A 26,688-nucleotide genomic window follows, 5' to 3' on the forward strand; every position below is an offset into this window, starting at 1 on the left:
GAAGCAACTTACCTGAATTTCAACAATTTTACTGATTTGTTTCGTGTTCAGAGGCTGGAAAATAATGTATTCATCAATCTGGTTCATGAACTCTGGCTAAGGATAAAATTATGAAGCAACTTACCTGAATTTGTGGCTCCTCAATACAGCTTGCCGTTTGCTATTTTTTCAAATTCTAACATGTTTTAAATATTTTCAGCATGTAGAATCTTGTGGTATTGCTTAAAATGTGACATGATGGAGTTTTTGAGAATGACAAAGTATATACATGAAAATACTTTTTTGAGCTGCCCGAGTATGATGAGTTTGATTGTGAGGAGGCATTCATCAGTGAGTTGCTATTTGTTGCTGATTTTGGATACTCAAGCATGACAAGATACACATTCAATAATAAGGATACCGGAGAGTTTGAATTTGTGAATGTTGTAGACGACGAAGGTGATGCTGATTTGGTTTCATTGGCTATTAAGTACGTGGATGAAAAGAAGGTGTTAGAGATATTTTGTGAATGCAAGCAAGAGGTTCCACAGCCTGTTGTTGATGAAATTCAAAAAGAGACAAACAAAGGGCAGGAGAATGCACAACCTGTTGATGAAGAAGCAGACGAGGATGATGAAGATTATGATTGGGACTTTGATGACAAAGTCATTGAAGAGGATGAGAGCACTGATGGCTAGAAGATGCAGACTTTTCTGACGAAGAAGATGAATTTCTTGAGTACAGAAAGAAGGAGAAAGAAGAGAAAGACCTACAAAGGGTTTGTGACGACAAAGGAAGGGACGCGCAATTGATCCAGATGAGGAGAGCGCAATTGATCTTGATGGTGTGGATTCAGACGTGTCGAATGATAGCTTGGATGATGATGGCAACAAAAAGGTGAAGTCTAAGGTGTGGTCGAAGAACATTCCTTTCAAGGATTTGAAAATTGAGCTTGGAATGCATTTCAAAGATCCTAAAGAGTGTCAAGAAGTAGTGAGGCAATGGACAGTGACAAATGGCTACAACATCAAGTGGACCAAGAGTTCACATGGCAAAGTGAAAGCAATTTGTAGTGAACGAAAGGTGTTTAAATTAGACTAAAACTATGTTCGTGTATTTAAATTTTAAAAAAAAGGTTCGTGAGAAAAAATGAAAAATTGCTTAAAGGTAATGTATTTACCTTTAAATAAACTTTTTATTAATCCAAATTAGTTTAGGAAGTTAGTGAATAATACTATAGACTATAGTCTATAAGTAGTTGAGATAAGAATGCTTCTCAACAAAAAAAAGTTGAGATACGAATGAGTAATCAACGAATATTTTATGTTTTTTTATTTTTCATTTATTCTCTTTTAATCTTTCTTTCTTTATTTCTAAAAAAATTGAGCAATTTGAATCATAAATTAAAAATGATTGACTACAAATTACAAACTAACATGAATTTTTGAAAATGTATACATTAATGGCTATTTTACAATATTAGTCATATGTTCAAAATAATCGATTCACTTTTCTATTTTTATGTATAATATATATATATATATATATATATATAGGGCAATATTTTTTGAGTGGATTACAATTAGGAAATTCATACAAATAGAAAGAAAGAATAAGAGAGAAAATGAAAGTTGATGGGGATAAAAGGGGGGAAAAAAGAGAGAAATGAAAGTTCATGGGGATAAAAGGGGGGAAAAATGAGAGGGAGAGAAAAAAAATGAAGTGAACGTAAGCTTAGGAGAGAGATTTTTTTTTTCTTTTTCTATAAAGTTTCTAATTTTTAATTTTAGACTTCAATTTTTTTTTCAAATTATATTTTTTTTGATAAGCTAACAAGTAAATAAAGAAATTTAAAGACGAAACACACTGCAACTGCAAGCAAGTATTTCATTTTTAGATATATAAATTTTGACTGCAGCTTCTTGACCTTCCTCTACACTTGTAAATAGGTCCCACATTCTTCCCTTGATGTCTGATCAAAACCAAATATATTTAGTTAGAAAATAACCAAAATAACTAAATCAAAAACATGAACACCCATGAATGGAAGCCATTTCCTATCAATTTCATTTCAGCACAATCCTTCCATTCACCCATTCGTAATAACAAACACATTATAAACAAATGAGCAAATATATAAGTTGAAAAATTAGACGATCGATTTAAATCATGAATCGGTATAAATAAATAAATAAACACCTTGCCCTTTGTCAACCAAACTGATCCAGTATGCATTCTGCCCACTCTATTCGCATTTCATCAATTTCACTTCTAGAATAACTGTCTTTTGTAAACTACAAAACACACACAAATATATAACGTATTAGTTATAACAAATTAGTTAGTAATTTAGTATTTAACTATGCACATTACTATACCATTGATTGTAGCGAACTTGAGCCAAGATCCCTACAAGTTTCGATGATTTCTCTCATATACTGCATTATGTAGAACCCACATTGCTTCGAATCAGGTTGGAGAGGAGCCTGTGTTACAAACAATGTATTAGCACCTACTCCTCGTTTGTCATATACAACTAGCAGATACGTGCATACCTTTACGACTACCCAAGTTGGTGACTTTTTCTCATTCTCTCCTTTAGATGCACAAAACATCGATAAGGCCCTACATAGATTTACAAAGTACAGAAAAATTAGTAATACCTTCGACTGACTATAATAAGTATTAAGGAAAAAATCAACAAAACTTACATATTCACAATATCTTGCCAAACGCTATCACGAATGCGATGAGAAAGAGGATCCAACAAAAAGACAATCTTGTTGTAGGGTTGGATGACCGTGAGAATCCAATGAAAACTACAAAAAGATATACAATAGTAAAAACACATTCTGAAAATCCAAATGAAGTTGAAAGCGAACTGCCATCGGGGGCGTGGCTGAAGGGGATGGTGTAAGGCGATGCTCACCAAACCGACTTTCGTTTCTATATATTTCAAATATTTCCTATACCCATATAAATTTGAAAATGTATCATGACACCTTACTTACCCTATATTACATGGTGCCAACACGAGTTGATCGATTGATGCACCAATCAACCTATCAGCTAAAGCGCGTGCTCTTTGGTCTTCGGTTAACTTGTCAAATTTTGAGATCAAATTTGGATTTACAAATCGAAATCTAGTGAGTATGTTTTCTTTTTTCATCTTCTGGTGAAGGAACCTACCAATTTCACCAACAAATTAGAAAAACATAATAAATCAAATTGTGCCAATACTAATAGTCTGAATAAGTAGATAAAAAACTTACCACATGTAGGAAATTATACAACAATCCGAAATTGGCTTTAGCAAACAAAATTTGTTGATATCCTTGAGGAAAATATAAATCTTATATTTCTTGCCGAACACATCATCATGCAAAGTAATTGATTGACCAGCTTCCCCACGTACAAGCCGGAAGTAGGACAACAGCAACTCCAACTTTTCAGGCAAACATTTTGTCCTCATTGACGTTCCCTAAAAATTCAAAATTAAATGAACTCCGCAATACAATGACAGCATGATATAATGAATTTTAAACATGTATCTGCAAGCTAACATATTTGTGACATGATAACTTCACCCTCTTCTGATTGACATCTTTTGAAGTAAGGGTTTTGATAATCCCTTCGAGCTTTTTTATGTAAGCATCTCGATCCTCAATAGATCTCTCTTCACCCGCCTTCGTTTTCCATTGCCTCTCTTTAGGAGGATCGAGATACATTGTTTCTTCTTCGATTTGTTTGATTTTCTCTTCTTCAATGTCTTTTCTTCGGTCAACTGAATAAATATTTGTAAGAACATTGTACATACAGAAATGACAAATCATATATAAGAATTTTAGTGCAAGTGTATAATCCACATGTTCATAAAATAAAACTATATGAACATTGCACAGAAAGAAATGACAAATCAGATAAATACATGTCTCGTCTTTCCTTGCTCTTCGTCTGACTGGTTCATGTGGTGACGGTGATTTCAATTTTCGCTTTGCCTTGGAAATGTTCATCTTCGTCCCGCTTTCATTACAGTCATTGCCGCTAGGAACAGTCTCTTTGTCAGTTTTTGCACATTTCTCTTCTTCAAAGCCTTTCTTTCCACCAGCTGAATAACCATATATCCTATTAGTAGAGGAGCTAAAGCACTATGTAACACACAAGTTTCGGTGAGAAGCTAGATGATCAAGTAACCCACAATTTAAGAAAACAACATGTAAGAACATTGGATCAAAAAACAACTAATTACATACATGCATTCTTTTTCCTTAGACATCGTCTAACATGTGTACTGGAAGATGCTGAATTCAACTTTTGTTTCCCATCGAGAATGCTCCTTTGCATCCCATTTTCATCCCAGTTATTCTCGTGTAATGATTCTTTGTGAATTTGTTCAACTTCCTTTTCCTCGGCATCCTTCTTTCTAGTCACTAAACAAACAAATCATATCAACTAGGAATCAGTCAAAACGAGCAGGACAATGCATATTATTGGAAGGTATCTAAATCATAAAGCTTACGTTTTGGAGCTCGAGATATACGTACGAATATGGATAGGCCACTCTGTTCATCTATGAACTCACATATGCATCTATCACCAATCTCAATGAGATTCGCATCACACAAACTTCGCCATAAAGACTCGGGAAACGCCAAGTCCCCGTTACGCCTCTTTAAGATTTCTGTTTCCCATTTTTTCCCACTTTCATCGACGAGGGATATGATATTTGGGATCTTAAGATTGTAAGTTTTTATTACTGTTCTTGGGAGAATCTGTAATTATAATTATAACTAAGAATTCTATATTGTGTATCTACAAAATCATTATAACTAAAGTAAATGTCGAGAAAGTATGATATAATTTATTACCAGCCTCCTCCTTTTTTCTTCTGTTACTCTCCACACAAAATGAGGATTTTCCGGTCGGAAGGCCTGTCCCGACATGAAGATGTCATCATCACAGCAATGTGTAGCTTTGCTTCGAACTGAATAAGCATATATCTGATTAGTCAGAAAAGCTGGGCACTATAATATCCACATAATATGAAAGAATGATGTAAGACCATTTAGAAGATAAAGACAGCACGATGTAACACACAAGTTTAGTTAGAAGCTAAAGCACTGTTGAAATTAAAAAACAACTAATTACATTCATACATGCATGTATTCTCTTAATCTCTTTTCTCACACTTAACAAACAAATCGCATTAACTATGAATCTATCAAATGTGGCATGACATGCATATTATTGGAAATTATAAAAGTCCTTAAACTTACGTTCATGAGCTCTTTTATACGTATGCGTATGTATAAATCAATGCACCCTTGCATGAACTCAAAGATGCATACATCGCCTATGTCAATGAGGTTCGCTTCGCACACTCTTTTCCATCCCACTGCAGAGCACCTATATGATCGCTTGTCCTTTAAGACAGTCACATCCCACTCTCTCCTTTGTTCATCGACGAAGGATATGATATTTGGGATCTTAAGATGGTAGTACTTTATGACTTTTTTGGAGAGAGACTGCAATTATAAAGATAAGTTAAAATTTTGGACTAGCATAAAGTAAACATAATAAACAATGCATTTCTATTATGTGTGTATCTACAAAATTATACTATTAACTATTACTTAACATAGTGAGTGATGAAGGAAAAATAGAAGATTGATTTGATTACTTTTGAACATGGCATATAAATTTGTACAATCCAAGGATACATAGTTTCGAAACATCCATAAAGTAAATTGCAAGAGAGTATATAAAACACTTTATTACCAAAACATTTATTTTGCCAGGTTTTGCTCTCCACACAAAATAAGGAATTTCTGGTGGAACAGCCAGTCCCGGTTCGGAGATTTCAGCGTCATCTTTGAGTTTCTTGTTTCTTCGTGTGCTCGGAACTGAATAAACATATATATTTGATTAGCAATGGTGTTGCTGGGCAACATATAGAACAAAAGGACCACAGAAATTCAAATTATTGATGCCCATATTCGAGAACCCTAACTCCATTTTGAATTGATGTCAGTTTTTAGTTTAATATTTTGCTTTGCTTCCCTTCGCTTCTGTGTTTGTTTGAAATAAAATGGTTGGTATGCAATCTTCTTTTGTTATGCAGTTTATTATGAAAATTCCATTGGAATTTATGTTAACTATCATCTTCATGATTCGTTTAAACTATATTTTTTGCAGCTTTCTTATTAGCCTCTACAATCATTCGTGAAACCATTGGAGCGCAGGAATTAATTTTCTTAGTGCAAAAGTATTGATAAAGCTTTATCCGAATACATAAAGTTTTGATATTTTACCATTATTCTACACAAATTCATCTTTGCCGACTAAAAAATTGATAAAATACTTTGAACAACGAAAAAACAAAAAATGAAATTAAATCAAAACAGATGCAAACCGGTTTCATCTTTCCCGAGCATCAAATTCGCCACATAAACAGAAGAGGATTTAAAAAAAAGGACTGCAACTCTTAAGCAAAAAGCAAGAAGAAAGAGATTGAATGTTTCTCTTCTAGCTCCAACCTACTTCAAATTTACTTAAAAGAAAGAAGATTGAAAAAAAAACCTCTTCTTTTATTTAAACAGCTAAACAGAAATACAAACTACTGATTTTCCGGCCAACGGAAAAGGCAAGCACAGTACAAGCAGACAAAATAACAAGAAAAGAAAAACAAAAACAAAAAAAACAAAAACAAATTAGCACTGATTTTACGCTGCTTACGTATAATTGCCCTTGGAGGTGAGAAAACAGAGACCACAAAATTGAATCTACCAGAATCAACACAATTAACGAGGCCGTGGTAAAAGAAGAGGAAAAGGAAATGGAAAGAGAAGGGAAAGGTGGTGAGAGAGAGAGAGAGAGAGAGAAGGGCACATGCAGATGCAGTACACAAACCCCTTCCGTCGATTTAAACATCCGACGTCGAATCGAGTCGGAATCTCTCTGAAACGTTGAATCAAAATAAAATGAGAGAAATAGTAGTTACCTCGGCGACGATGAGGATGAGGAGTGGTGTCCATGGTTGGCGTAGGTAGCTAATGGTGAAGAATGAAACCACCTCTGAATCTCTCTCTTTCTCTCTCTAGGAGCCTCTGGTTTCTCGTGAGCTAAACCTCTTCTCTTTTCCTTCTTCTTCTCCTCCTTTGTTGTGATTCCCCTAATTTTGTCTCTTGTTTTGTTGATATTGATTGCATCTTTACTTGTTTCCTCGTGGGCCGAGCTTCCCATCTTTCTCGATTCTCAGACTGCTCATGTTTCCGTTTCTAGTATTTTTCCCGCCTTCTCTCCCTTACTTTTGCAGTGTTCCTGCAAAAACTTTATTATCCTCGCTAACAACAAAGTTTTTTTTATATATATAAAAAATAATTGGTGCAAAAATTGAACAATTCTAAAAAAAATTTTTTAAAAATGATCGATTCTAATTTCAATAAAAAAATTAAAAATTATTAAAAAATAAATTAATTTATTCATTGTACTAATTTAACATGAATTCGATTTTTACTCAAATAAAATAGATGTTGCACGTCAGAAATCGATATGAACAAATTATACGTTTATAAAAACAACTTGGACACATTATCTCAACATCGTTATTTTTAAATAGATATTTCTCAATTCAAATTGGGCAGACTCGTGAATCATGACCGTTGGTTAAAAAAATTGATAAATTAAACTTCTTTTTTTGTAAACACGTTAGATTTTTCTTGGAGTTTGAATTTATTTGTCATTTGTAATTATAGATATCAAGATTTGTCTGAAAACTATTAAGATGTGAACTATGCCTTCTTCTTATAAGATTTAAAAAGTGTTATCTTCTCTCTCTCTATGTCATGCTAGATTCTGTTTTTCTTTTTCACAAAGACATGAACATTTTGTTATTTTTGGGTGTTCAAAAATATGAATATTTCTATTTTGGTACACTATCTCACCACAATCCTTTTACTTTTCATAAAGTATGACTCATTTTTCACTTATAATACACTTTTATCTAATATTTCTTAAAATATGTGCCAATTACAAATTTGTGTTTCTAAAATAAACCCACAACGACATTTTTTCTTTGTCTTCAAGTTATGATGAATTGTCAAATCAGTTTTATTTGGCCAATAGAATTTGTATTAAAATTAACTTTGATTAATAAATTAAAATTAGATTTTTCTTTTGATATTTTTAGAATTCGTGTTAAAAATCAAAATTTATCCAAAGTTGGTGCTACACCAATATAGAACCACTTCTATAAATATTAAGTGTTTTCCTGCCAAAATCACCCTACTATTTTTGAAAATAATTAATTTTTAAAATTATGTTTGTTTGTTCATTTCATCTACCGTATATCATACAAATATCTTTTTGTTATAATTTGTTTTACTCATAAAATTTATCACATTTTCATGATTTCTAATTTTTATTTTAAAACGAGTTTGTAGTCTAATTTTACTCTATATGACCATATTAAATATGTAATAACATATTTTTATCTCATGTATATAGAATATTTAATAAACATAAATAAAATTATTAAAATATTAATATAGATAAGATTTATGATCATATATGAGCTTTTAACATATGTAATTATTTATTTATTATTTCTTTCATGAACATTTAGTCATAAATTATATAAAAAAAATTGAACATTTAAGATTAATCGGACCACTAGAATTATGTATCAATTATAATCCCGTCATATTGATTAACATAATCCTAACACTATAATTTATTGTATTAGTTAATTTTTATCACTTAAATATTTTATAAGTGTTAATTATATGTGTGTGTATATATAATGTGATCATATTACATATTTTCTTTTTGAATGAAAAGTGTAATAAGATAATTTTTATTTAAAATGATTTCATATGTTTAGTAAATGTAAATAAAATTATTAAAATATTAATATTGATAAGATTTATAATTATACATGAATTAAATAATTTTTTTATTATTACTTTTAAAACATTTAGTCAGCATATTTATGACTCAATTGCATAGTGCTACGATTGACTTAGAACATGAGACTTCAAAATTCATGATATTTCTTATTTCAAAAAACGAATAATAGATGTTCCTAGTCATATATTATACAATCTAAAAATTTTAATACTCATATATCATTAATAAATAATAATTAAATTTTAAATATAAAACTTCCTCTGTTTAATACTTCATCTTTTCCATTACAAATGTCTCAGTTTTCATAATGAAATGTTTCATTACAAATGTCTCATTCTTTTTTTGGCAAATAATTAAGAGACTAATTATTTAATGGTCCACCACTTACTCTCTCTCTTTATACCTACTTTTACAAATTTCAATTTATATATTTTCCCTATAATTTTTTTTATTTATTAATTACATATTTTTCAATCTTCGTGTCCAAAAATAATGAGACATTTGTAATGCGACGAAGAGAATATATATATTTCATTAAGTTTAGATCGAAACTCTTTAAACGGAATAACCCTTCAAATATTTAAAAGCCCATATTATGGCCCGATGGGCTAGCGTAATGGTTCCGGGTCAAAATCCGGATTCAGATACAGATCCGACTGAAAATGCTATATAAATTAGTTATTCAAAACCGAAACCGCAAAGAGGAGCAGCAGCAGAAATGGGGCGCTCCATTTTCTCTCACTTCCTAATCCTCTCCAACGCTCCTCCGCGCTCCATCGTCTCACTGTAATTCATTCTTCCTTCTTTCTCACCGTTCATCCGTTGCTTCAATTTCTCCATTACAATTGTAGTTCGATTTTTGTTTTTCGGAATTTTGAGCAGGCCGCTCGGTATTCGTCTCGGCAAATGCTTGAGCAGAGCTGCTGGAATCCAGGCGTCGCGGCGGCTGAGGATCGGCGAGAGCCTGCGCTGCCTCTGCAGCCTTGCAGTGTCAGAGCCTTCGACTTCGCAGACTTCGTCCAGCTCCGTGAAGTATTAACTCTTGCGACCTTTTTTTTGCTGTTAATTTGAGTATATTTCTAGCTCTGAGTATTTGTTTGAGAAATGATTTGGTGTGACTGTGTTTTTTTAGCGTTGCATGCCTTGTATATAAAAATTGTAGTTATTCGTGTTTAAAGTTTGATGATTATGTTTTACGTATTTTGGAGTTAGAGCATTGTTGCATTTCTCTCACATTGATTAAGGCGTGTAAAATTGTAATTTTTGTGAGGTTCGAATGTTTTATGAAGTAATCCGGTTGGTATGACGCCATGATGAATGCTGGATGGTATTGAAGTTTGCCAATTTGTAAGGAACTCTGCTGAAACTGCTTATTGTCTATGCGACTTGTGTTTAGAGTTTAGACTCGTTTTAATGTTCAATTCGTCATGGAGCGTATTAGGACAACTAAAATGTGAGGCCTTGTCTGTATTTGTTAATAATAATATGGTATTACCTTTTACTTGCTGTGAAATTATCCATATACCATGACCAAGTATTAATTTCTCATTTTATAGGAAGAGAATAGTATTAGGACGAATAAAATGGGAGGCCTTGTCTGTATTTGTTAATAATAATATGGCATTACCTTTTACTTGCTGTGAAATTATTCATATGCCATGATCATGTATTCATTTATCATTTTATAGGAAGAGAATAGTCTCCGGCGTTCAGCCCACAGGATCCATACATCTTGGCAATTATCTCGGTGCCATAAAAAACTGGATTGACTTGCAGGTTCGCTTTCAAATTGTCCAGCATTTTATTTAGTTTGATTTGAATTAGATATCCATGTGTCCCTGCATCATGTTTAAGTTGGATGGAGAAATGATCGGGCTTAGTGTTAGATGTTAAAACAGTCATATATAGGAAAATGGGAGGGGGAACATAAAAGGACATATTACATATATCACGATGTTCTTGTCAGCCTATGCGCAGGCTTTCCACAGTTCTTTCCACTGGCGGACACAAGAAGGTCCTGGGGGCTTAAGCCCCCATCAAATATTTTATTCTCTTAAAATCGTCAAAATATCAGTATTTTTTTGTGAATTATTGTACAATAGCTCCCATCGCCAAATCAAATCATAAGAAATTTGTGTTCTAGAAATCTCGAACTTAAAGATTAGAAAATATAGCCCCCACCAAGGATTTTTTCTGCATCCGCCCCTGGTTCTTTCAAGTTGTAAAAGGACATGAATGCTTGGTTGCTTGTACATTATAAACGGCATGTTATAATCTACTAGACTTCTGTAGGTTAGCAGTCCCATTACATTAACAAATGTGAGTCTGCTGCTCTATTATGGGGTACACATACATAATACAGGCACTGACTTCCCTAGCTCCACCAGATTCTCATGCTTTATCTGAACTGTTTGAGTATCCTTAAGCTACATGCCTACCACAGCCCTGGTCTTATTATATAATTGTATACAATTTCTAGCACTTTCTTTTTGACCGAGCTCTGCTCTTGTTGTCCTGTTGCTTCACCTCCAATTTGGTTTTTGCAGAATACGTACGAGACACTCTTTTTCATTGTGGACCTCCATGCAGTACGCTCAATTTCCTACATGATTTGAGTATCATACATTCTGTATTACGACTTCTGAATCATATCTCCCTGTATGAATAATTTTATTAAAACACAGTGCTTTGAAACTTATGATGTATAGTTATTTAAAATATGTTAAACGTGGTTGATTTACTTTAAACTGATAGGTATATCACTGAGTTTCCACCACTAAATAAATGTCATCTTGATTAAATTGTCTCTTGTGGTTTTTAAATTAGACCAGTCTCACCTTTTTCTTGCAGATAACTTTGCCGTATGATGCACAGAAATTATCTAAAGCTACCAAAGATACTGCAGCTCTTTATTTAGCATGTGGTGTGGATCCTTCCAAGGTCTAACAGTTACTTATCCCCCTTTATGACTAATCATAATAGCTGCTCATAACTTGAAATTCTTTGCATGAATCTGTTGCTTATTTCCAATTCCAGGCCTCAGTCTTTGTGCAGTCTCATGTACGTGCTCATGTAGAATTGATGTGGTTGCTGAGTTCGGCCACCCCAATTGGTTGGCTGAATAAAATGATTCAATTTAAAGAAAAATCACGGAAGGAGGTCAGTTTTGTGATGTTTGTTGCTTAGCTGATTATTCATCTCATGTTTACCTCATTAACATATCCTGTCAACGCATGCACCATAGTGATGTTACATAAGTGCCTTGAGCTGCCATCAATTTTAACTTATTTTGGTTATTTTGTTTGCTAGTTATGTGTTGTCTGGTGGGTCATGGGTGGGGCTTGGGGGTTACAGTTTCATTTTCTTCCTCTTCAGGAATGCTCAGAGAGTTGTTATCTTAGAGTTAGATGTATTTCCCTTGTGTGGGTATCATTCACATGGTTAATTAATTGATTATGATGCTTACTAGTGATCCTTTTATACATTAAATACAACCCCAAATTGCACTCAAAGTTATTTTGGGAAGAACTCCACGTGCACGTTGGGGGGGGGGGGGGGGAGGGGGGTTAAGTTGTGGCTATTAGACACTGATCAGATGGCAATCCATGCTCGAGCAGCATCCTTGATTGCCAAGTATATTGTTGCAGTGCATAGCCTTACCAAAATAAATTCTAGGGCTGAATTCCATAGGTTAAATATAGTCCTTTCAGAATAAATATCTACTTCAATAAATTTATTAAATATATCCTGATTATAGTTGTTTATTGACCCGGATTGCTACGTTTCAGCGCTAAATCCACCATCATACCCATGTTGATTTTGTACTTTAGATTGGTGTGATTAGTTCACTATTGCTCGTACAAAATATAATTCCCTGGGTGTATAAAAGGCCTTATAGCCTCAACTGAAAATTGTAAAATACAGTTCTTAATCATTAATAGTGGAATCTCTCTTATCTTCTCCATGAAGAAAAAATCTACACTCCTAGTAATCCTTTTAATTAAAATACTTGAAATTATTTTCTGAAATAGTAGAGTTTTATAATTGTTATACTTATTTCTAATGTTCGCTTGCAGGGGAATGAAAATGTTGGGGTTGCCCTTCTAACCTATCCAGTGCTGATGGCCTCTGATATACTCTTGTATCAGGTAATCCTTCTTTTCTTTCATTTTAACCTTTTCTTTTCTTTATCTTTAAAGAATTATTCTTATTTGGGGCCCTAGTTGTGGTTTGGGCACAATACTTGTACTGAACTTGGCAGAGTAGTAAGTCTTTCACATTATATGGTAAAAATTATAGTTGCCTCAAGATACTTGCATGTTGATGTGGTTGTGGCTGTATTGTATTGGCTGAATGAGCCACTTTTACAAGTATTGTATTCCCATGCAGTCTGATTTTGTTCCAGTTGGCGAGGATCAGAAACAACACCTTGAGCTGACTCGAGAATTAGCCGAACGTGTTAATTATCAATATGGAGGAAGGAAGTGGAAAAAGCTAGGAGGGTAAGGCTCATTATAGTTCAAATATAATTGAGCAGTAAACTTTTAGTTTCATTTATGTTGTAAGCTTCTGTCCAAGATTTTTCTTGTTATTCTATGTCTTTCCTACTTGGGGCATTAGGAAATCTGAATGATTTGTCTGATCAACTTTTCTCTGGCCACAGGCGAGGTGGTGCTATTTTTAAGGTTTGTTTTTTTATTGTCTGGTTATGCAATAAATGTTTGGAAAACATATTAATTTGGAGATTGGATTAACTTGTGCTTTACTATGTAATTGATATAGGTTCCTGAACCCCTTATTCCACCTACTGGAGCTCGTGTGATGTCCCTCACTGATGGTCTTTCCAAGGTTATGATTTCACATAACTTAGGGATATTTTCTGATATAAAGTTATTACAAGTTTACCACTACTGCTGCTTATAAGAAAATCTTTTAACATTAAAAATGTAGTTGAATTCTTAAGCCTTTTGAAAGATTTATGGCAATTAGTTATTCACCTTCTGTAGTACTTATACCTTTCTTTGATCTTTGTATGTAGATGTCAAAATCTGCTCCTTCTGATCAATCACGAATCAATTTGCTTGATTCAAAAGATGTGAGTATAAACATTTCTATTTGATAACTTGTCTTATATATCTCTAATTTAGGGTATCTCTTTTTATTATTAATAAAAATATAATGTCAAAGCAAGTGAAGTCAGTAATGGCGGAGAGTAACAACAGGCAGCACTTTTGTTGGGACTAATTTGTAATGTGAACATGTACACTTCCTGAAGATTTTAATTGGCTAAAAGACTGAAAATAGAGGACAGGAAATGTTATTTATATAGATTGGGTTTTCTTACCATTGGACATAGACACTTTGGTGCCTAACTGTAAATATTCCCATCTCCTTTTTTTTCTTTGTTTCAAACCTAGAGGGATACATAAGAATTTGGGGAGGGTAAAAAATTTGCAAATCTAAATCGACACTTGCTCTCAGGATCATCTGCTTCATGTTTCATAGATTGTACCATAGTTGTCAATTAAATGTCAGGCTCTGCTAATTTCTTTCTGCTTGAACTATGTTGATATGTAGCCTTCTTGTCTTCCCTATCCTAAAATCATTCTTTGCTGGTTTTGCAGGCAATTGCAAACAAAATAAAACGTTGCAAGACCGACTCATTTCCTGGGTTAGATCCTATTTTACTCAATCTGGATACTTCTTTGTTGAAGATTGTTTTGCATAAATTTACTTTTCTACTCTTTTGTCTCCCTTTTTTTTTTTCTTTTCTGTGTGTGTGTGTGTGTGTAGACATAGTTACTAAGCTCTAATCTTCTTATCTCTGCTTGTTGGAAATCTTTTTAGGTTGGAGTTCGATAATCCTGAGAGGCCTGAGTGTACCAACCTTCTTTCAGTATATCAGCTTATTACCGGCAAGAGCAAACAGGTAGCTGATGCAAACTATGCATGAAAAAATGAAGTTTCTGGAAACTCCTGTTTATTTATTTCTGATTCCCTTTTTCATCTATTATAGCTAGTCTAGTGATAAGTTATTTTATAGAAACTTCATAACATGGAATCTCGAGAACTTGTTCTGCAGTTGATACACCATGAGGATGTTTCTAATGAACCCATGGATGCTTTTGCATATAAAATCTGTTATTAACTATTTAACATAATTGCATAATTGGGAATCAAGTAATTGCAGATACAACACTAAGTTCAAACAGTATTACAAGTTTCCTTAGATTATCTGTTTCCTAGGGAAATTTCTTTCATGAAATGTTTTGGGTTCACTTCACAAGGCATTGCTTTTCAAAATATGATATCTCCTTGTTACACTTGCTTGTCTAAACTGATCTTAATGTCTGTTCAAAAATTCATTTGAGCGTCTGTTGCGCTTACAAATTTGAAACTTAATTGCTTCAATCGCACAGGAGGTTTTGGAAGAATGTCAAGACATGAATTGGGGATCATTCAAACCCCTTCTTACTGATGCTTTAGTCAATCATCTTCATCCAATCCAGGTTTGACTTGCATTTTTGTGTCTTTATTATTCACATATACATACAATAACAGAATATCTGGCTTCGAGTAACTATCACAAAACAGTCTCTTCTCAGTAACCTTCCACATAAGTTATTTCCTTAGGAGGCATTTGGTTTGAGTGATAAGGCATGATTGATAAGATAATCCACCTTAATCAAGTGTTTGGTTTGCATGATTGAGCCTGTGATTGATAACTCGGCCCGCATATAATCACCTAAATGAGTGATTGTTTATCACTCCAAAGTTGAGTGAATTATTTAATCACCCCTCCAATCCTATTAATCTTATCAATCTTATCTATCCCACCCACCAAACCAAACACCTCCTTAAGCTTTTACCAACATCATGTTTGGCTACTTGGCGTCCTGTTCTTATTTATACCAAACTATTTATAGTATGTTGATGCCATCACTAAGGATTGTCAATACCTTCAATAGTCGAGTTCAAATAATCCTTAATTTCTTCTGGCACGCTTTTAATATCTATTTTGAGGGATGGGGCATTTTTCAGCTGCCCTTATGCTCTTTCTGCTGATTGAAAAACCATTAGTCTCTTCTTACAATCTAGCTGCAATACAGGTACGTTATGCAGAAATAATGTCGGATACCTCGTACTTGGATGGAGTTTTGGCCGAGGGTGCTAGTAAAGCTGCATCCATAGCAGATGCTACTGTTAATAACGTTTACCAGGCAATGGGATTCTTACGGAGATGATCAAAATCGACTATCTGGGAGGATGTGCCCGAAATGTCGTCCAGGTTAGCTACTTCGAACAAGTGAGTAAAGTCTGGTAGGGTTTGGCTCTATATATTTTTGCTTATAATCAGTTTACTCTTCCAAGTGGGTGCATTCTTTTCTAGCAGCTGAATTTTTTGGTCAAATATCATATTTGATTTTTTTTAAAGTGATTAATATAAATGTCTTTCTAATTTAACATATCTAGATTTTTTTAGTCCCTCAGTGGGTGATATACTGATATTGATTCGATCACATATATTTGTAATTCAACTTGCATTGTTTGGAACTGAATAATTGTCGTTTCAATATATATACACTGTCAGTTTTTCCAGTGAGGCAGAAACATTATTGCCTTTGTATAGTCTAACTTCATACATTTTTAACTATTTTGATTGATTTATGGTTGGAATAATCATAATCCCTCAGTCCACTAAAACTTGTAATAATTTGTTATTTTTGTTTGTTCACGAAAACTTGTCATAATTTTTTCTTGAAAATAATTTTACTAACTGTTATTCCACATATTTACACATATTGTCATTCATGGACCCACCGTCTTTTAATTTGTGAGGTTTTTTCTCTCACTAGTTTTCTCCAATTTTGTACTCCCATCATTTCCAATAATGTCCCAAAATTTTTTTTTGGGCGTCCCATTAATAATATCTCAACCCAAAAAAATGAAATAATTTATTTTATCTACTTTCTCTATCTCTCTCTCCTCAATTACTTTATCTATATCTTACTTTTTCACTACTCTTTCAATACTCTCATTCACTTTATCTACATTTTCTTAATTTACGTGCTCCATTTTTTTTGGGTTATTATTGAGACGAAGAGAGTAATTTGTAGGACCCTTTCTCCATTTACTAAGTGCATGTTTGGTGGGCTTTATAAGGCTTAGATAGTTAAATAATCTGAGGTTATCTACGCATTTGGTACCTTAGATTTTCTTAGTATGTATTTTTTTAAAGATCAATAATGGTTCTCTATTTATCCCTTGATGACTCAAATACTAAGATCTATTGGTTAGAGGGGAATTGTTTTACTAATTGAGTTGCATTTTATTGTTAGATTGTCTTCTCTTATTTCAGTATTCATTTTTTGAAAACAAATTCACCTCACCTCTGTGATAATTAATCTTAACGATACAATAACTATTTATTACTCTATCCGTCCAAGCTTTTAGTATCCATTTGAGAGTGATATGAATTTTAATAAATTGATTGGGTGTGTTGTGAGCGAAATAAAGATCTCATTTTTCATGTGAGTGTTAAAATAATTAAAGTGGAGTAAGGGTTTAACCTACTTTTACTAAAAATATAAATGAATATTAAAATATGGGACAAATTAAAATGAAAATATGGATACTAAAAGTTGAGATGGAGAGAGTGTTATTCATTGTATTAATATCTTATTTTTATTAAGGGTAAATATAACATTAAACCTCGAACTATTTTCGCACTATTAATTATATCCTGAACTATCGAAAATAATTTTTTAAACCTTGAACTATCAATTTTGTATCAATTGTACCATTCGTTCATTTGATACAAAATGAATGAATTTGATTGACCCTTAATAACTACTCCCTCCGTCCACTAATTGTTGGCCTACTTGCCTTTTTGGTCCGTCCACCAATTTATGTCCTATCTATTTTGGGTAAGTTTATATTCATATTGTAATCAAAATTGTGGGTCCCGTTAATAAATTGTTGCCTAATTGCATTGACTTTAATAAATTATGGGTCCCTTTCTCCACTCAACTAATAAAAATACACTTTTTCTTAAAACCCGTGTTTTGCCTCCTAGACCAACAATTAGTGGACGGAGGGAGTATTTTTTTACTAAACATGGTTATATCAATTTTGTATCAATTGTACCATTCGTCAAATTTTTGAAGCAGAAAAAAATGAACGAATGGTACAATTGATACAAAATTGATAGTTCAAAGTTTAAAAAATTATTTTCGATAGTTCAGGATATAATTGACTTGGTATAATCGAAGTAATCTTACCAAATGTTCATGAAGAATTTAATCTCAAGCCGAGGGTCGATAATTTTTTTAATTCATTCATTCACCCAATCTATGAAAATGATGACCAAAATATTTTAGCAGGACTCGAACCTAAAATCTTTAATCTTATGCATTAATTTTTTATCGTTTGGCCAACACACGCACAGAGCACGTTAGTTTTATATTCCATAAGCTTAGTGTGCAATAAAAGCAAGAGATGATTGTTAATGTGACGTTACTATCTCAAATATATGAGTCCACATCTATAGCAATGAACTAGTCATAATCTGTAATCTAATTGAGAGAGATGGGCCCTAAAGAAGTCGATGTCTAATCTAATGAATTTAGTTGATTGGCTTATGGGTTAACAAGATGAAATTCTCTATTCCAAAATCCCATCCCATCTTTTTCTTTACGACGAAGGTCAGCTACAGTCGTTGTTCAAAGCGTGCATTGAATTATATACGTGCTATTTATAAACCATCTTGTATTCCAACTACTTAGAATCATTGAGTGGTATGTGAAACTTGCAATTATTTAATGTTGTGATTAACGAAATCTTATACTCCTATCACAATAAAGGGGTGTAATCTGGTAGTATCCCACTCCCCCACACAGTATATAGATCTAAATCTAGATCACACCACATAGTATATAGATCTCAATCTAGATTACATATTTTGTTTACGTGGCGCACTAAGCACGCGACACGTGGCAGAAGACTTTCAAGACAAAATTCACGTTCTTAGTGCGCCACGTAGACACATGTTACATACAAATATGCATATCATTCTTACCATGCGTCACGTTCTTAGTGCGCCACGTAGACACATTGTGTTGTCCATATTTGAATCTATATAGTATTATAAGGGACGGGATCTACATGATCACTTCCTATAATAAAAATTGTTTTAGGCGCGAAAAATAGATTATCTATTATATCTCTATTATATATATATATATATATATATATATATATATATATATATAGGGGTGAGTTAAAATAAGAACACTTTTAGAAGAATATATTAATTAATTTTGTTAACTTATCCAAAATCTATTTTAAATATATCTGAAAATCTTTTTAGAATCTTGAAAAATCTATTTACTTAACTAGATAAACGAAAATAACAAGAACTCACTATTACATAAATAAATTGGGTACATATCACATATTCACTAAATTATATATAAATGTTATCATACAGAAATGCATATGTTTGAAAATTAGTATAAATTAATAACTTTGGGACTTAAGAATTTTACCAAAAAATTAACAATTTATTAATTTATGGATAAATAAATAATTTATTAATTTATCGATAAATTAATAATTATCAATTTATAATGTATAAAGACAAATGAGAGATAATATTTAAGTTAAAAAATACATATATCTATCAATTCATTGTGGCTAATATTACTGGAGATCCTAATGAGTAATGATGATCAAGTAGAAGATGATTCAATAATAGGTTCATATTTTGAGAAGTTACCATAGAATTCATAATTGTTATATTTTAACAATTATTAATTTATTCATTAAAAAATAATATTAACAAGACCTATATATTTATAAAGTGGTTCTGTAAAAAATTATTATTTAAAAACTAATGATTTTTTGAACTGACCCAAGCTAGGACATAAGAAATTTATTAATTTATTGAGTATTATTTTAAAAAAGGTTTACTATAATTATAGAATCAAATATACCAAATTGGTAGTTGAAAAATTAAATATAATAAATATTATATCTATATTTTTTATTTTATCAAATAAAATAACATTAACTATGTGTATTACGTACGCTCTTTCTGCTAGTAAAATCTAAATATATACACATTAAAAATACTAAACTATCCTTCTAATTCAAAAAAGTTAAAAAAGTAAAGATTTTATAGATATATTAAATTTTATAAAAATATACACATTTACATTAATAATAGTAGATAATAGATTACTGAGTGGTCACAATATGTTTTTAAAAAAATCATAATTAATCACTAAAACCAACTACAGAATCCGAGTTAAAATGAGACGAAATAACTTCGGGAAGTTCTAGCATGGGACCCAACGTATCAAAATACATACGACAAATTAGTCTGAAATCCAGGTAGAGGTGGTTTTGGGTACAACCGAATGTATAGGTTGTACATTTATTTGTACTCCGACCCGCACTTTGATCTAAATCCGTATTTTGATCCAAACTTTATAAATAACACTATTTTAGATGCGAATCAACTCGGTTATACACAAGTTTTTGTGATCTAAGTATTTACTATTGCTTTTTTTAGGTTACCAGTGTCGTCCCATATTTTCAACGACAAAATATGAAGTCAAATCATATTCAAACATTTTAGCAAACATTTTAGCATGACAAATTAAGCGTTATGCAACTCAAAACTAAAATTTAAAACTACGCTTGTGCTTGTCACACTCCATATACAAGGATATATATGCCTACTTTGTTAGGATTGACCCAATCTACTTATTTTCTATTTTTGTGCATGACCTCACTATCAATTTTATAATTACAATAGTATTTTTATATAGAGGTTATGGCCAAAAAATACATGAACTTTAAAAAAAGTTGCAATTTTCACCTCAACTTTCAATTAAGCCACAAAATACATGAATTTATATTTTTGTTGTAATTAGAGCTTAATTGACAATAAACTAAGTCAAATATATTAATTTTTTCATTTTTAGACCTTCGAGCTTCTAAATACTCATCATTATTAGAAGTTAGATAAACATCAGGTGGACTTTCGACTGTCAATTAAGCTCTAATTTTGTTGAAAGTCAAACTTAGGTGAAAATTGCAACCAAAATATAAATTCATGTATTTTGAGGCTTAATTAAAAGTTCAGGTAAAAATTGCAACTTTTTTCAAAGTTCATGTATTTTTTGGCCATAACCCCTTTTATATATGAGCCCAACATCAAATAATTTTTTACCAACTTTTATTAAAACCCATGCCATTTTCTTTGGGGGAAACTTTTGAAGACGGAAGGAGTATTTCAATAAAGAATAATAATCAAGCTTCAAACATAGTAAAATAAAATATACCCTCTTCGTCCTATGCATGACAAATTTTAATAAATGTTAGGTGTGTTATTAGTGAAAGAAGGGATCCACTTATTTTTTTGATAAATTAACAGTATTAAATAAAGAAATTTAAAGACCACGCCACACAAGACTTGAACCCAAGACCTTTGGCCTTGGGCATTAATTAACTCCTTACCGTTCGGCCAAAAAGAAGAGGTCCAAAAAGAAAAGTGCACACTTTTGTGGGACAATACTAAAATAGCAAAAAGTACACACTCTTATGAGACGGATGAAGTATAATCAACTATTGATCCCAAAACAATGTGAAAGTAACATTTGGCTAATGACAAACCATATTACTCTATTAAAGGGAATGAAGAGCATGATGTTACACCAAAACCGTCAACTGTCAAAAATAAACATATCAAAAATAGAAAAAAAATTGACACAACCACACGCGGGGGGAGGGGGGGGGGGTATGAGCAAGTGAAAGCAGGGGCAACCGAGATTTCTTTTAGCTGCTGCTGTGCAGAATCACTTTGGTATAAACTGAATTACACCAAAGGAGAAGGAAGAGGCTGGGAGATAAATGGGTCACCCGGGTATCACACACTTTTGTCGAAAGGAAATAAATGCAGATGATGCCGCGCATAAAAATATACAATAGGGTCAAGAGCAAGGGCATCGATCAGGGGACAAACCCGATATCCTTGAAGTATTCATGCTCAAGTGCGCTTCTGGCAGTAATTCTCTTGCTGGGATCCAAGCAGAGCATTTTCTGTAAAACAGTAGATAAGTCGACTTAGACATCAGAGATCTTTCTCATGGGTTTGTGTGGTAAGGAAAGAGTATGTAAAAAGACCGCCTGCATCAAGATTTGGAACCGTGCATCAGAGATCTTTCCTATGATCAAAGCAGAAAAATGAACTTACACCAAGGAGGTCAAGGCCGCCTGCATCAAGATTTGGAACCATGGAGGAGAGATCCTGTGAAATAAACATACCAGTTAGGACCGTGCATCTGAAGTGGCTCGAACAATAAATTTGGGGTTCTGAGTTATAAAATAGATCACTATTTCAATTACCTTAGGTGGCCATTTCGGAAATGCTGATTTAAAATCAGGTAAGGACGTCACTCCTGGCCATGTATCTTCACTTGGGGTGCCCATGATTCTTCAATGCAAAAGAATAAACAGCAAGTAGATATTACAGTTTTGAAAATGCTCATGTGTTCGAATATGTTCTACAAATCTCTTCACAGGAATTTAGGATTTTATTCGGTAAAATGCTCAGTCAACGAATGATCAATACACGCTAGTCAGTTTGTCATATAACAAACAAGAAAAAAGTTCACTCGGGAATTTTCCTGTTGTGACTTTGAACTTGACTCAAATGGACCATCACTAGGTGAGAGGCATCACCTAAAGATTTTGAAGAGTTCATCTATCTCAGAGTCACCAGGAAATAATGGTCGCTGGTTTACCATCTCAGCGAATATACAACCAACAGACCATATGTCCACAGGAGTGGAATAGTGGCGTGATCCAAGTAGTATTTCCGGAGCCCTGTACCACAGAGTCACAACCTGCAAAAAGGTGTTGGTGGTTTGAGGGAAGAGAAACGATGAACTGATCAAGTAGGAAACTCCTTTAAAGTGATGATTTGAGAGGAAGAAAATACCGATAGTGAAGTAGAGTATTTTCTACGCATGGTGAACTCATTTTGAAAAATTGTTAGGTTCCATGCACAATAAGATTAGAAAGAAACAATCCCCAAAAAGGAAAGTGGGGAACAAAAGCATACTGATGAATACAATAGCCTGTAAACTGGTGTATGTATTGTCGAGTGATAGAACATACTTCATGTGTAAATGTCCTGACAGGAATGCCAAATGCTCTAGCCAAGCCAAAATCTGCAAGCTTTAATGCATTGGTACGTCGATCAATCAGCAAGTTTTGAGGCTTCAGGTCTCTATGAAGGACGCGATGAGAATGACAATAGGCAATACCACGCAGTATTTGATACAGAAACGTCTGCAAAATTGGTGATTGGCACAATTACAACATTGATATGAAAGATAAAGATTTAGGTTTCTTCACTACTCTGGGGTATTATTGCTTTACATCCTTGGGGGATGCTGAAATACAAATGCATGGTCTCACAAAATTTACAATCAATTTATTCTTCATATTTTAAATACTATAATACCACCCATCCTACTATGTATCTTGCAGCTATTATATGATGCAACTATACTGAAGCAGTTTAAGAGAAAAGGTATAATTGAATTGTTTATATGTATCTGGTGATGAATTGAAAAGGTGTAGAAAACCACTAAGAGAAAAGGTGTAGAGTACAGAAACCGAGACGTCCCTGTACTCTATAGTGCTTATCAGACAACAAACTTTATTATGACAAAGAATCAAGTTCTCCTTTGGCAGAGAGATGCCGCATACTTTAACCAGGCGAGGATCCTTTGAGAATTCTGGGCAAGAATCCATGTGTTTTTTCAAGTCCAAGTCCAGATATTCAAATACCAGGTACAGTCGCTTATCACTGTGCACCACATCCTGCAACCTGTGACCAAATATAGGAAATTCAGGCCATACTAGGTTTGCAGATTATGCAATACTATCTAAGTAAATCCTTTCCAAACTCAGACGAAGATTGTTTTTTATCATACATCAAATGCAACGATAGCATCATAAAGAACACCTTCACCTTCACACTCCCTTCTTCGCATCATACTTCTCACTTACAATTAGTAAGTATCCAGATTTATTATTAGTTATTACTACTAAGTACCTTACAATATTCCCATGTTGCATCTCTTTCAAGAGAGAAATCTCTCTGATAGCTGTACTCGGCACTCCCTCATCTTCCTGCTCTAGCCGGATTTTCTTTAAAGCAATAGTCTCATTTGTTACACGATCCCGGGCCTTGTACACCACGCCATACGTTCCCTCACCAATCTTCTCGACCTTTTCATACTGCACTTAGAATTGGGAGAATATAACTACCACTACAACCACAAACCAATACAAACAGAAAGAGCTGGATAGCTATCTTTACCTGGTCCATCTAGTCAACAATAATCGATATCAGCGATCAGCTACACAATGAAGAACTAAAAAAATGTGAGGCAACAACATCGGAGCAACATGAACATTGACTAGAATGTGAATAAACATTTCACAAAGGTTGAGCTAGCTAAAATCCGAACAACATCAGATTACACTTGCAATGCCAGAAAAGAAGGGGAATCGGTTTCGAAATTAATTACCTCGCAAAACAAAATTGATCAAAAACTATTAAAGTCAGCACAAAAACATCAGAAAATAAACACGCGATTCTCCATCATCAAGTTTTGAAATGCGAATCCGAATACAAAATACAAAGCGCACACACACACATACACACACACCGCGCACTAACAACAGCAACAACTCTATCATTAAACGCGCACGAATTAATTACTTCACAACAATCCGTCCAACCAACAACTGCAGCATCGACCGATTCAGCTCGCATTAACACAACGCACAGATAAACTAATCAAATTATCGCCGATTGAACAATAATTGAGAAACACAAAACAAAAAAAACAAAAACAAAATGAAAAAATCAAAAGATGCAATCAGGATAAACACAGACACGGATAGTAACTGCGCGTTCACATAAATTATGCAGAAAAAGGAAAAGGCTCAAAACAAGTACAGATGAGTTGAGATAGTATGCGTACGACGCACCAGAGATCGATAAAATGTGGAGAGAGAGAGAGAGAGAGAGAGAGAGAGAGTGAGTGAAGAAGAGCGAGAGTAAAAAAACGACTAAAAAGAGAGTGGGCTGTATTTATTTTCCGCTAATGAGAGCGAGCTCTCACATATAGGGTTGCTTATTTTTTATTTTAATTTATTTCAAAATTAGTCAGTGATTGGTTCAACATTTTGACCAAAGTTTTACTATCGTAAGTCGTTTCACTTTCTTCTTGTCTTTTTTCTTTCTCAATTTTTACTGTACGCTAATTTCTTACTATTTATTGTCAATATATATTATATATGTATAGTTTATTTTACAAATATGTACTATTATATACAGGCGGAGCCAGACTTTCGATTCAGGGGGTCCAAAAAATTTTTTAAAAGAAAATTAATAATTAAATTTAAAAATAAAAATTAAATTAAAAATAAATGAATCAATAACACAATTATAATATTATTTAAATTACAAAAAACACAATTTTAACAGATTTTCAAGCTCATATTCATTTTACGATGTATTTTGCAATAAAATTACTAAATATTGAATATTATATAGAGTGCAAATACAAGATACAATCTCTTTCTAATTTGGAGAAATTTTTAATTGAAATGGTACGAAACGATGTCGTTTAGGCCTCACAAAAATGTCATCGTCTTTACTAATCCATGTAAGCTCCAATTCGACGCTCTAGCGATCGAAAAAAATTGGGGGACGAAATTGCAAAACTTGAAAATATAATGATTTAATTCGCCAAACTAAAAAGACATTAAAATTATAAATTCAAAATAGTCCGTGATTTTATTTTCCAAAATCCCATGAAACTTTGTAAGGCAAAGTAACTTTCAATATAAAATTCAAAAAATAAATCTCTAGAATCCAATCCAAACATGATATGTATAAATTAATTATATGTTTACTTATTCTAAATGTCTTAACTCGAAAGCTTACATATCAATTACATTATAAAATAGCTCAACAAGATAATGATGTTGATAAAATTATATATTTTTTATTTTTAATATAAAATTACAAAAATATCCTAGTATTTTTGAAAATCCCAAGGGGGCCCAGTGACCCCCCTGCCCCACCCCTAGCTCCGCCAGTGATTATATATATATGGGGAGTGGATCACGTAGATCCACTCCCTTATATTAGTATATAGTTCATAGCGATTTATCACACCATGTGGTCATGTGGCGCGCTAGGAGCACGCCACGTGGAAGCAGCATTCCAAAGCCTTTCAGGGCAAAAACGCGGAGGGGTAAAATGGTCATTTTGATTTTTTTTATTATTTTTTTATTGAAAATCTAGTTTTTTCCTGGGGCCGTGTCAAAATTTTGCATATAATTGAACATCTATATGCATAAAGGTAAACATAAATATGCATGACTTTTGATAGAAATATGCATGAGAAAGTATCAGTGTGTGACTTGTCAAGTGACCAGCGGCGAGAGCTACCTAACGGTGTCGCATAGTATTATGCATATAGTTCAACACGAATATGCATAAATAAAAATACAAATATGCATAACATTTTTCGACAGCGAGAGACACCAGATGGTTTGCATACTGATACTTTCTCATGCATATTTCTATTCAGCGTCATGCATATTTGGGTTTACCTTTATGCATATTGGTGTACAATCATATGCATAAGTTTGATGACGGCCGCGGGAAAAAAAATGAATTTTCGGTAAAAAATAAATAAATCA

The 26,688-nt window shown here is 33.1% G+C and overlaps 3 protein-coding genes across 13 annotated transcripts; 1 reads left to right on the forward strand and 2 right to left on the reverse strand.

The window, feature by feature from the left end:
- Positions 1 to 1,852: 1,852 nt before the first annotated feature.
- Positions 1,853 to 7,312, reverse strand: LOC130994851 (uncharacterized). 2 transcript variants are annotated; one of them, XM_057919955.1, is made up of 15 exons: positions 6,980 to 7,312; positions 5,758 to 5,882; positions 5,256 to 5,504; positions 4,848 to 4,963; positions 4,499 to 4,751; positions 4,233 to 4,409; positions 3,908 to 4,087; positions 3,543 to 3,763; positions 3,252 to 3,460; positions 2,991 to 3,164; positions 2,691 to 2,798; positions 2,535 to 2,604; positions 2,358 to 2,465; positions 2,179 to 2,273; positions 1,853 to 1,951 (listed from the first exon to the last, which is right to left on the reverse strand). In XM_057919955.1, exons 4-14 carry the CDS (start codon positions 4,920 to 4,922, stop codon positions 2,190 to 2,192), a joined length of 1,659 nt encoding a protein of 552 aa, XP_057775938.1. In that variant the 5' UTR covers positions 4,923 to 4,963; positions 5,256 to 5,504; positions 5,758 to 5,882; positions 6,980 to 7,312; the 3' UTR covers positions 1,853 to 1,951; positions 2,179 to 2,189. The 2 variants fall into 2 exon arrangements, with proteins under 2 accessions (XP_057775938.1, XP_057775939.1); XM_057919956.1 differs by having other exon boundaries at positions 3,567 to 3,763; positions 6,980 to 7,290.
- A 2,276-nt stretch (positions 7,313 to 9,588) lies between these two features.
- LOC130994875 (tryptophan--tRNA ligase, chloroplastic/mitochondrial) lies at positions 9,589 to 16,485 on the forward strand. 2 transcript variants are annotated; one of them, XM_057919990.1, is made up of 15 exons: positions 9,589 to 9,672; positions 9,769 to 9,918; positions 10,575 to 10,662; positions 11,433 to 11,474; positions 11,737 to 11,826; positions 11,923 to 12,045; positions 12,963 to 13,034; positions 13,276 to 13,388; positions 13,550 to 13,571; positions 13,669 to 13,734; positions 13,925 to 13,981; positions 14,511 to 14,557; positions 14,734 to 14,815; positions 15,306 to 15,395; positions 15,996 to 16,485. In XM_057919990.1, exons 1-15 carry the CDS (start codon positions 9,605 to 9,607, stop codon positions 16,128 to 16,130), a joined length of 1,245 nt encoding a protein of 414 aa, XP_057775973.1. In that variant the 5' UTR covers positions 9,589 to 9,604; the 3' UTR covers positions 16,131 to 16,485. The 2 variants fall into 2 exon arrangements, with proteins under 2 accessions (XP_057775973.1, XP_057775974.1); XM_057919991.1 differs by lacking the exons at positions 9,589 to 9,672; positions 9,769 to 9,918 and adding an exon at positions 9,958 to 10,233.
- A 5,071-nt stretch (positions 16,486 to 21,556) lies between these two features.
- LOC130994920 (cell division control protein 2 homolog A) lies at positions 21,557 to 25,010 on the reverse strand. Of its 9 annotated transcripts, none has more exons than XM_057920059.1 (9): positions 24,964 to 25,010; positions 24,287 to 24,326; positions 24,020 to 24,204; positions 23,671 to 23,791; positions 23,074 to 23,247; positions 22,636 to 22,799; positions 22,300 to 22,387; positions 22,148 to 22,201; positions 21,557 to 21,993 (listed from the first exon to the last, which is right to left on the reverse strand). In XM_057920059.1, exons 2-9 carry the CDS (start codon positions 24,293 to 24,295, stop codon positions 21,904 to 21,906), a joined length of 885 nt encoding a protein of 294 aa, XP_057776042.1. In that variant the 5' UTR covers positions 24,296 to 24,326; positions 24,964 to 25,010; the 3' UTR covers positions 21,557 to 21,903. The 9 variants fall into 9 exon arrangements, with proteins under 9 accessions (XP_057776042.1, XP_057776043.1, XP_057776049.1 ...); XM_057920060.1 differs by having other exon boundaries at positions 24,287 to 24,341; XM_057920066.1 differs by having other exon boundaries at positions 24,287 to 24,341; positions 24,932 to 25,004.
- Positions 25,011 to 26,688: the final 1,678 nt, after the last annotated feature.

Source organism: Salvia miltiorrhiza, chromosome 7 (genome assembly GCF_028751815.1).
Source record: "Salvia miltiorrhiza cultivar Shanhuang (shh) chromosome 7, IMPLAD_Smil_shh, whole genome shotgun sequence".
NCBI classification, from domain to species: Eukaryota; Viridiplantae; Streptophyta; class Magnoliopsida; order Lamiales; family Lamiaceae; genus Salvia; species Salvia miltiorrhiza.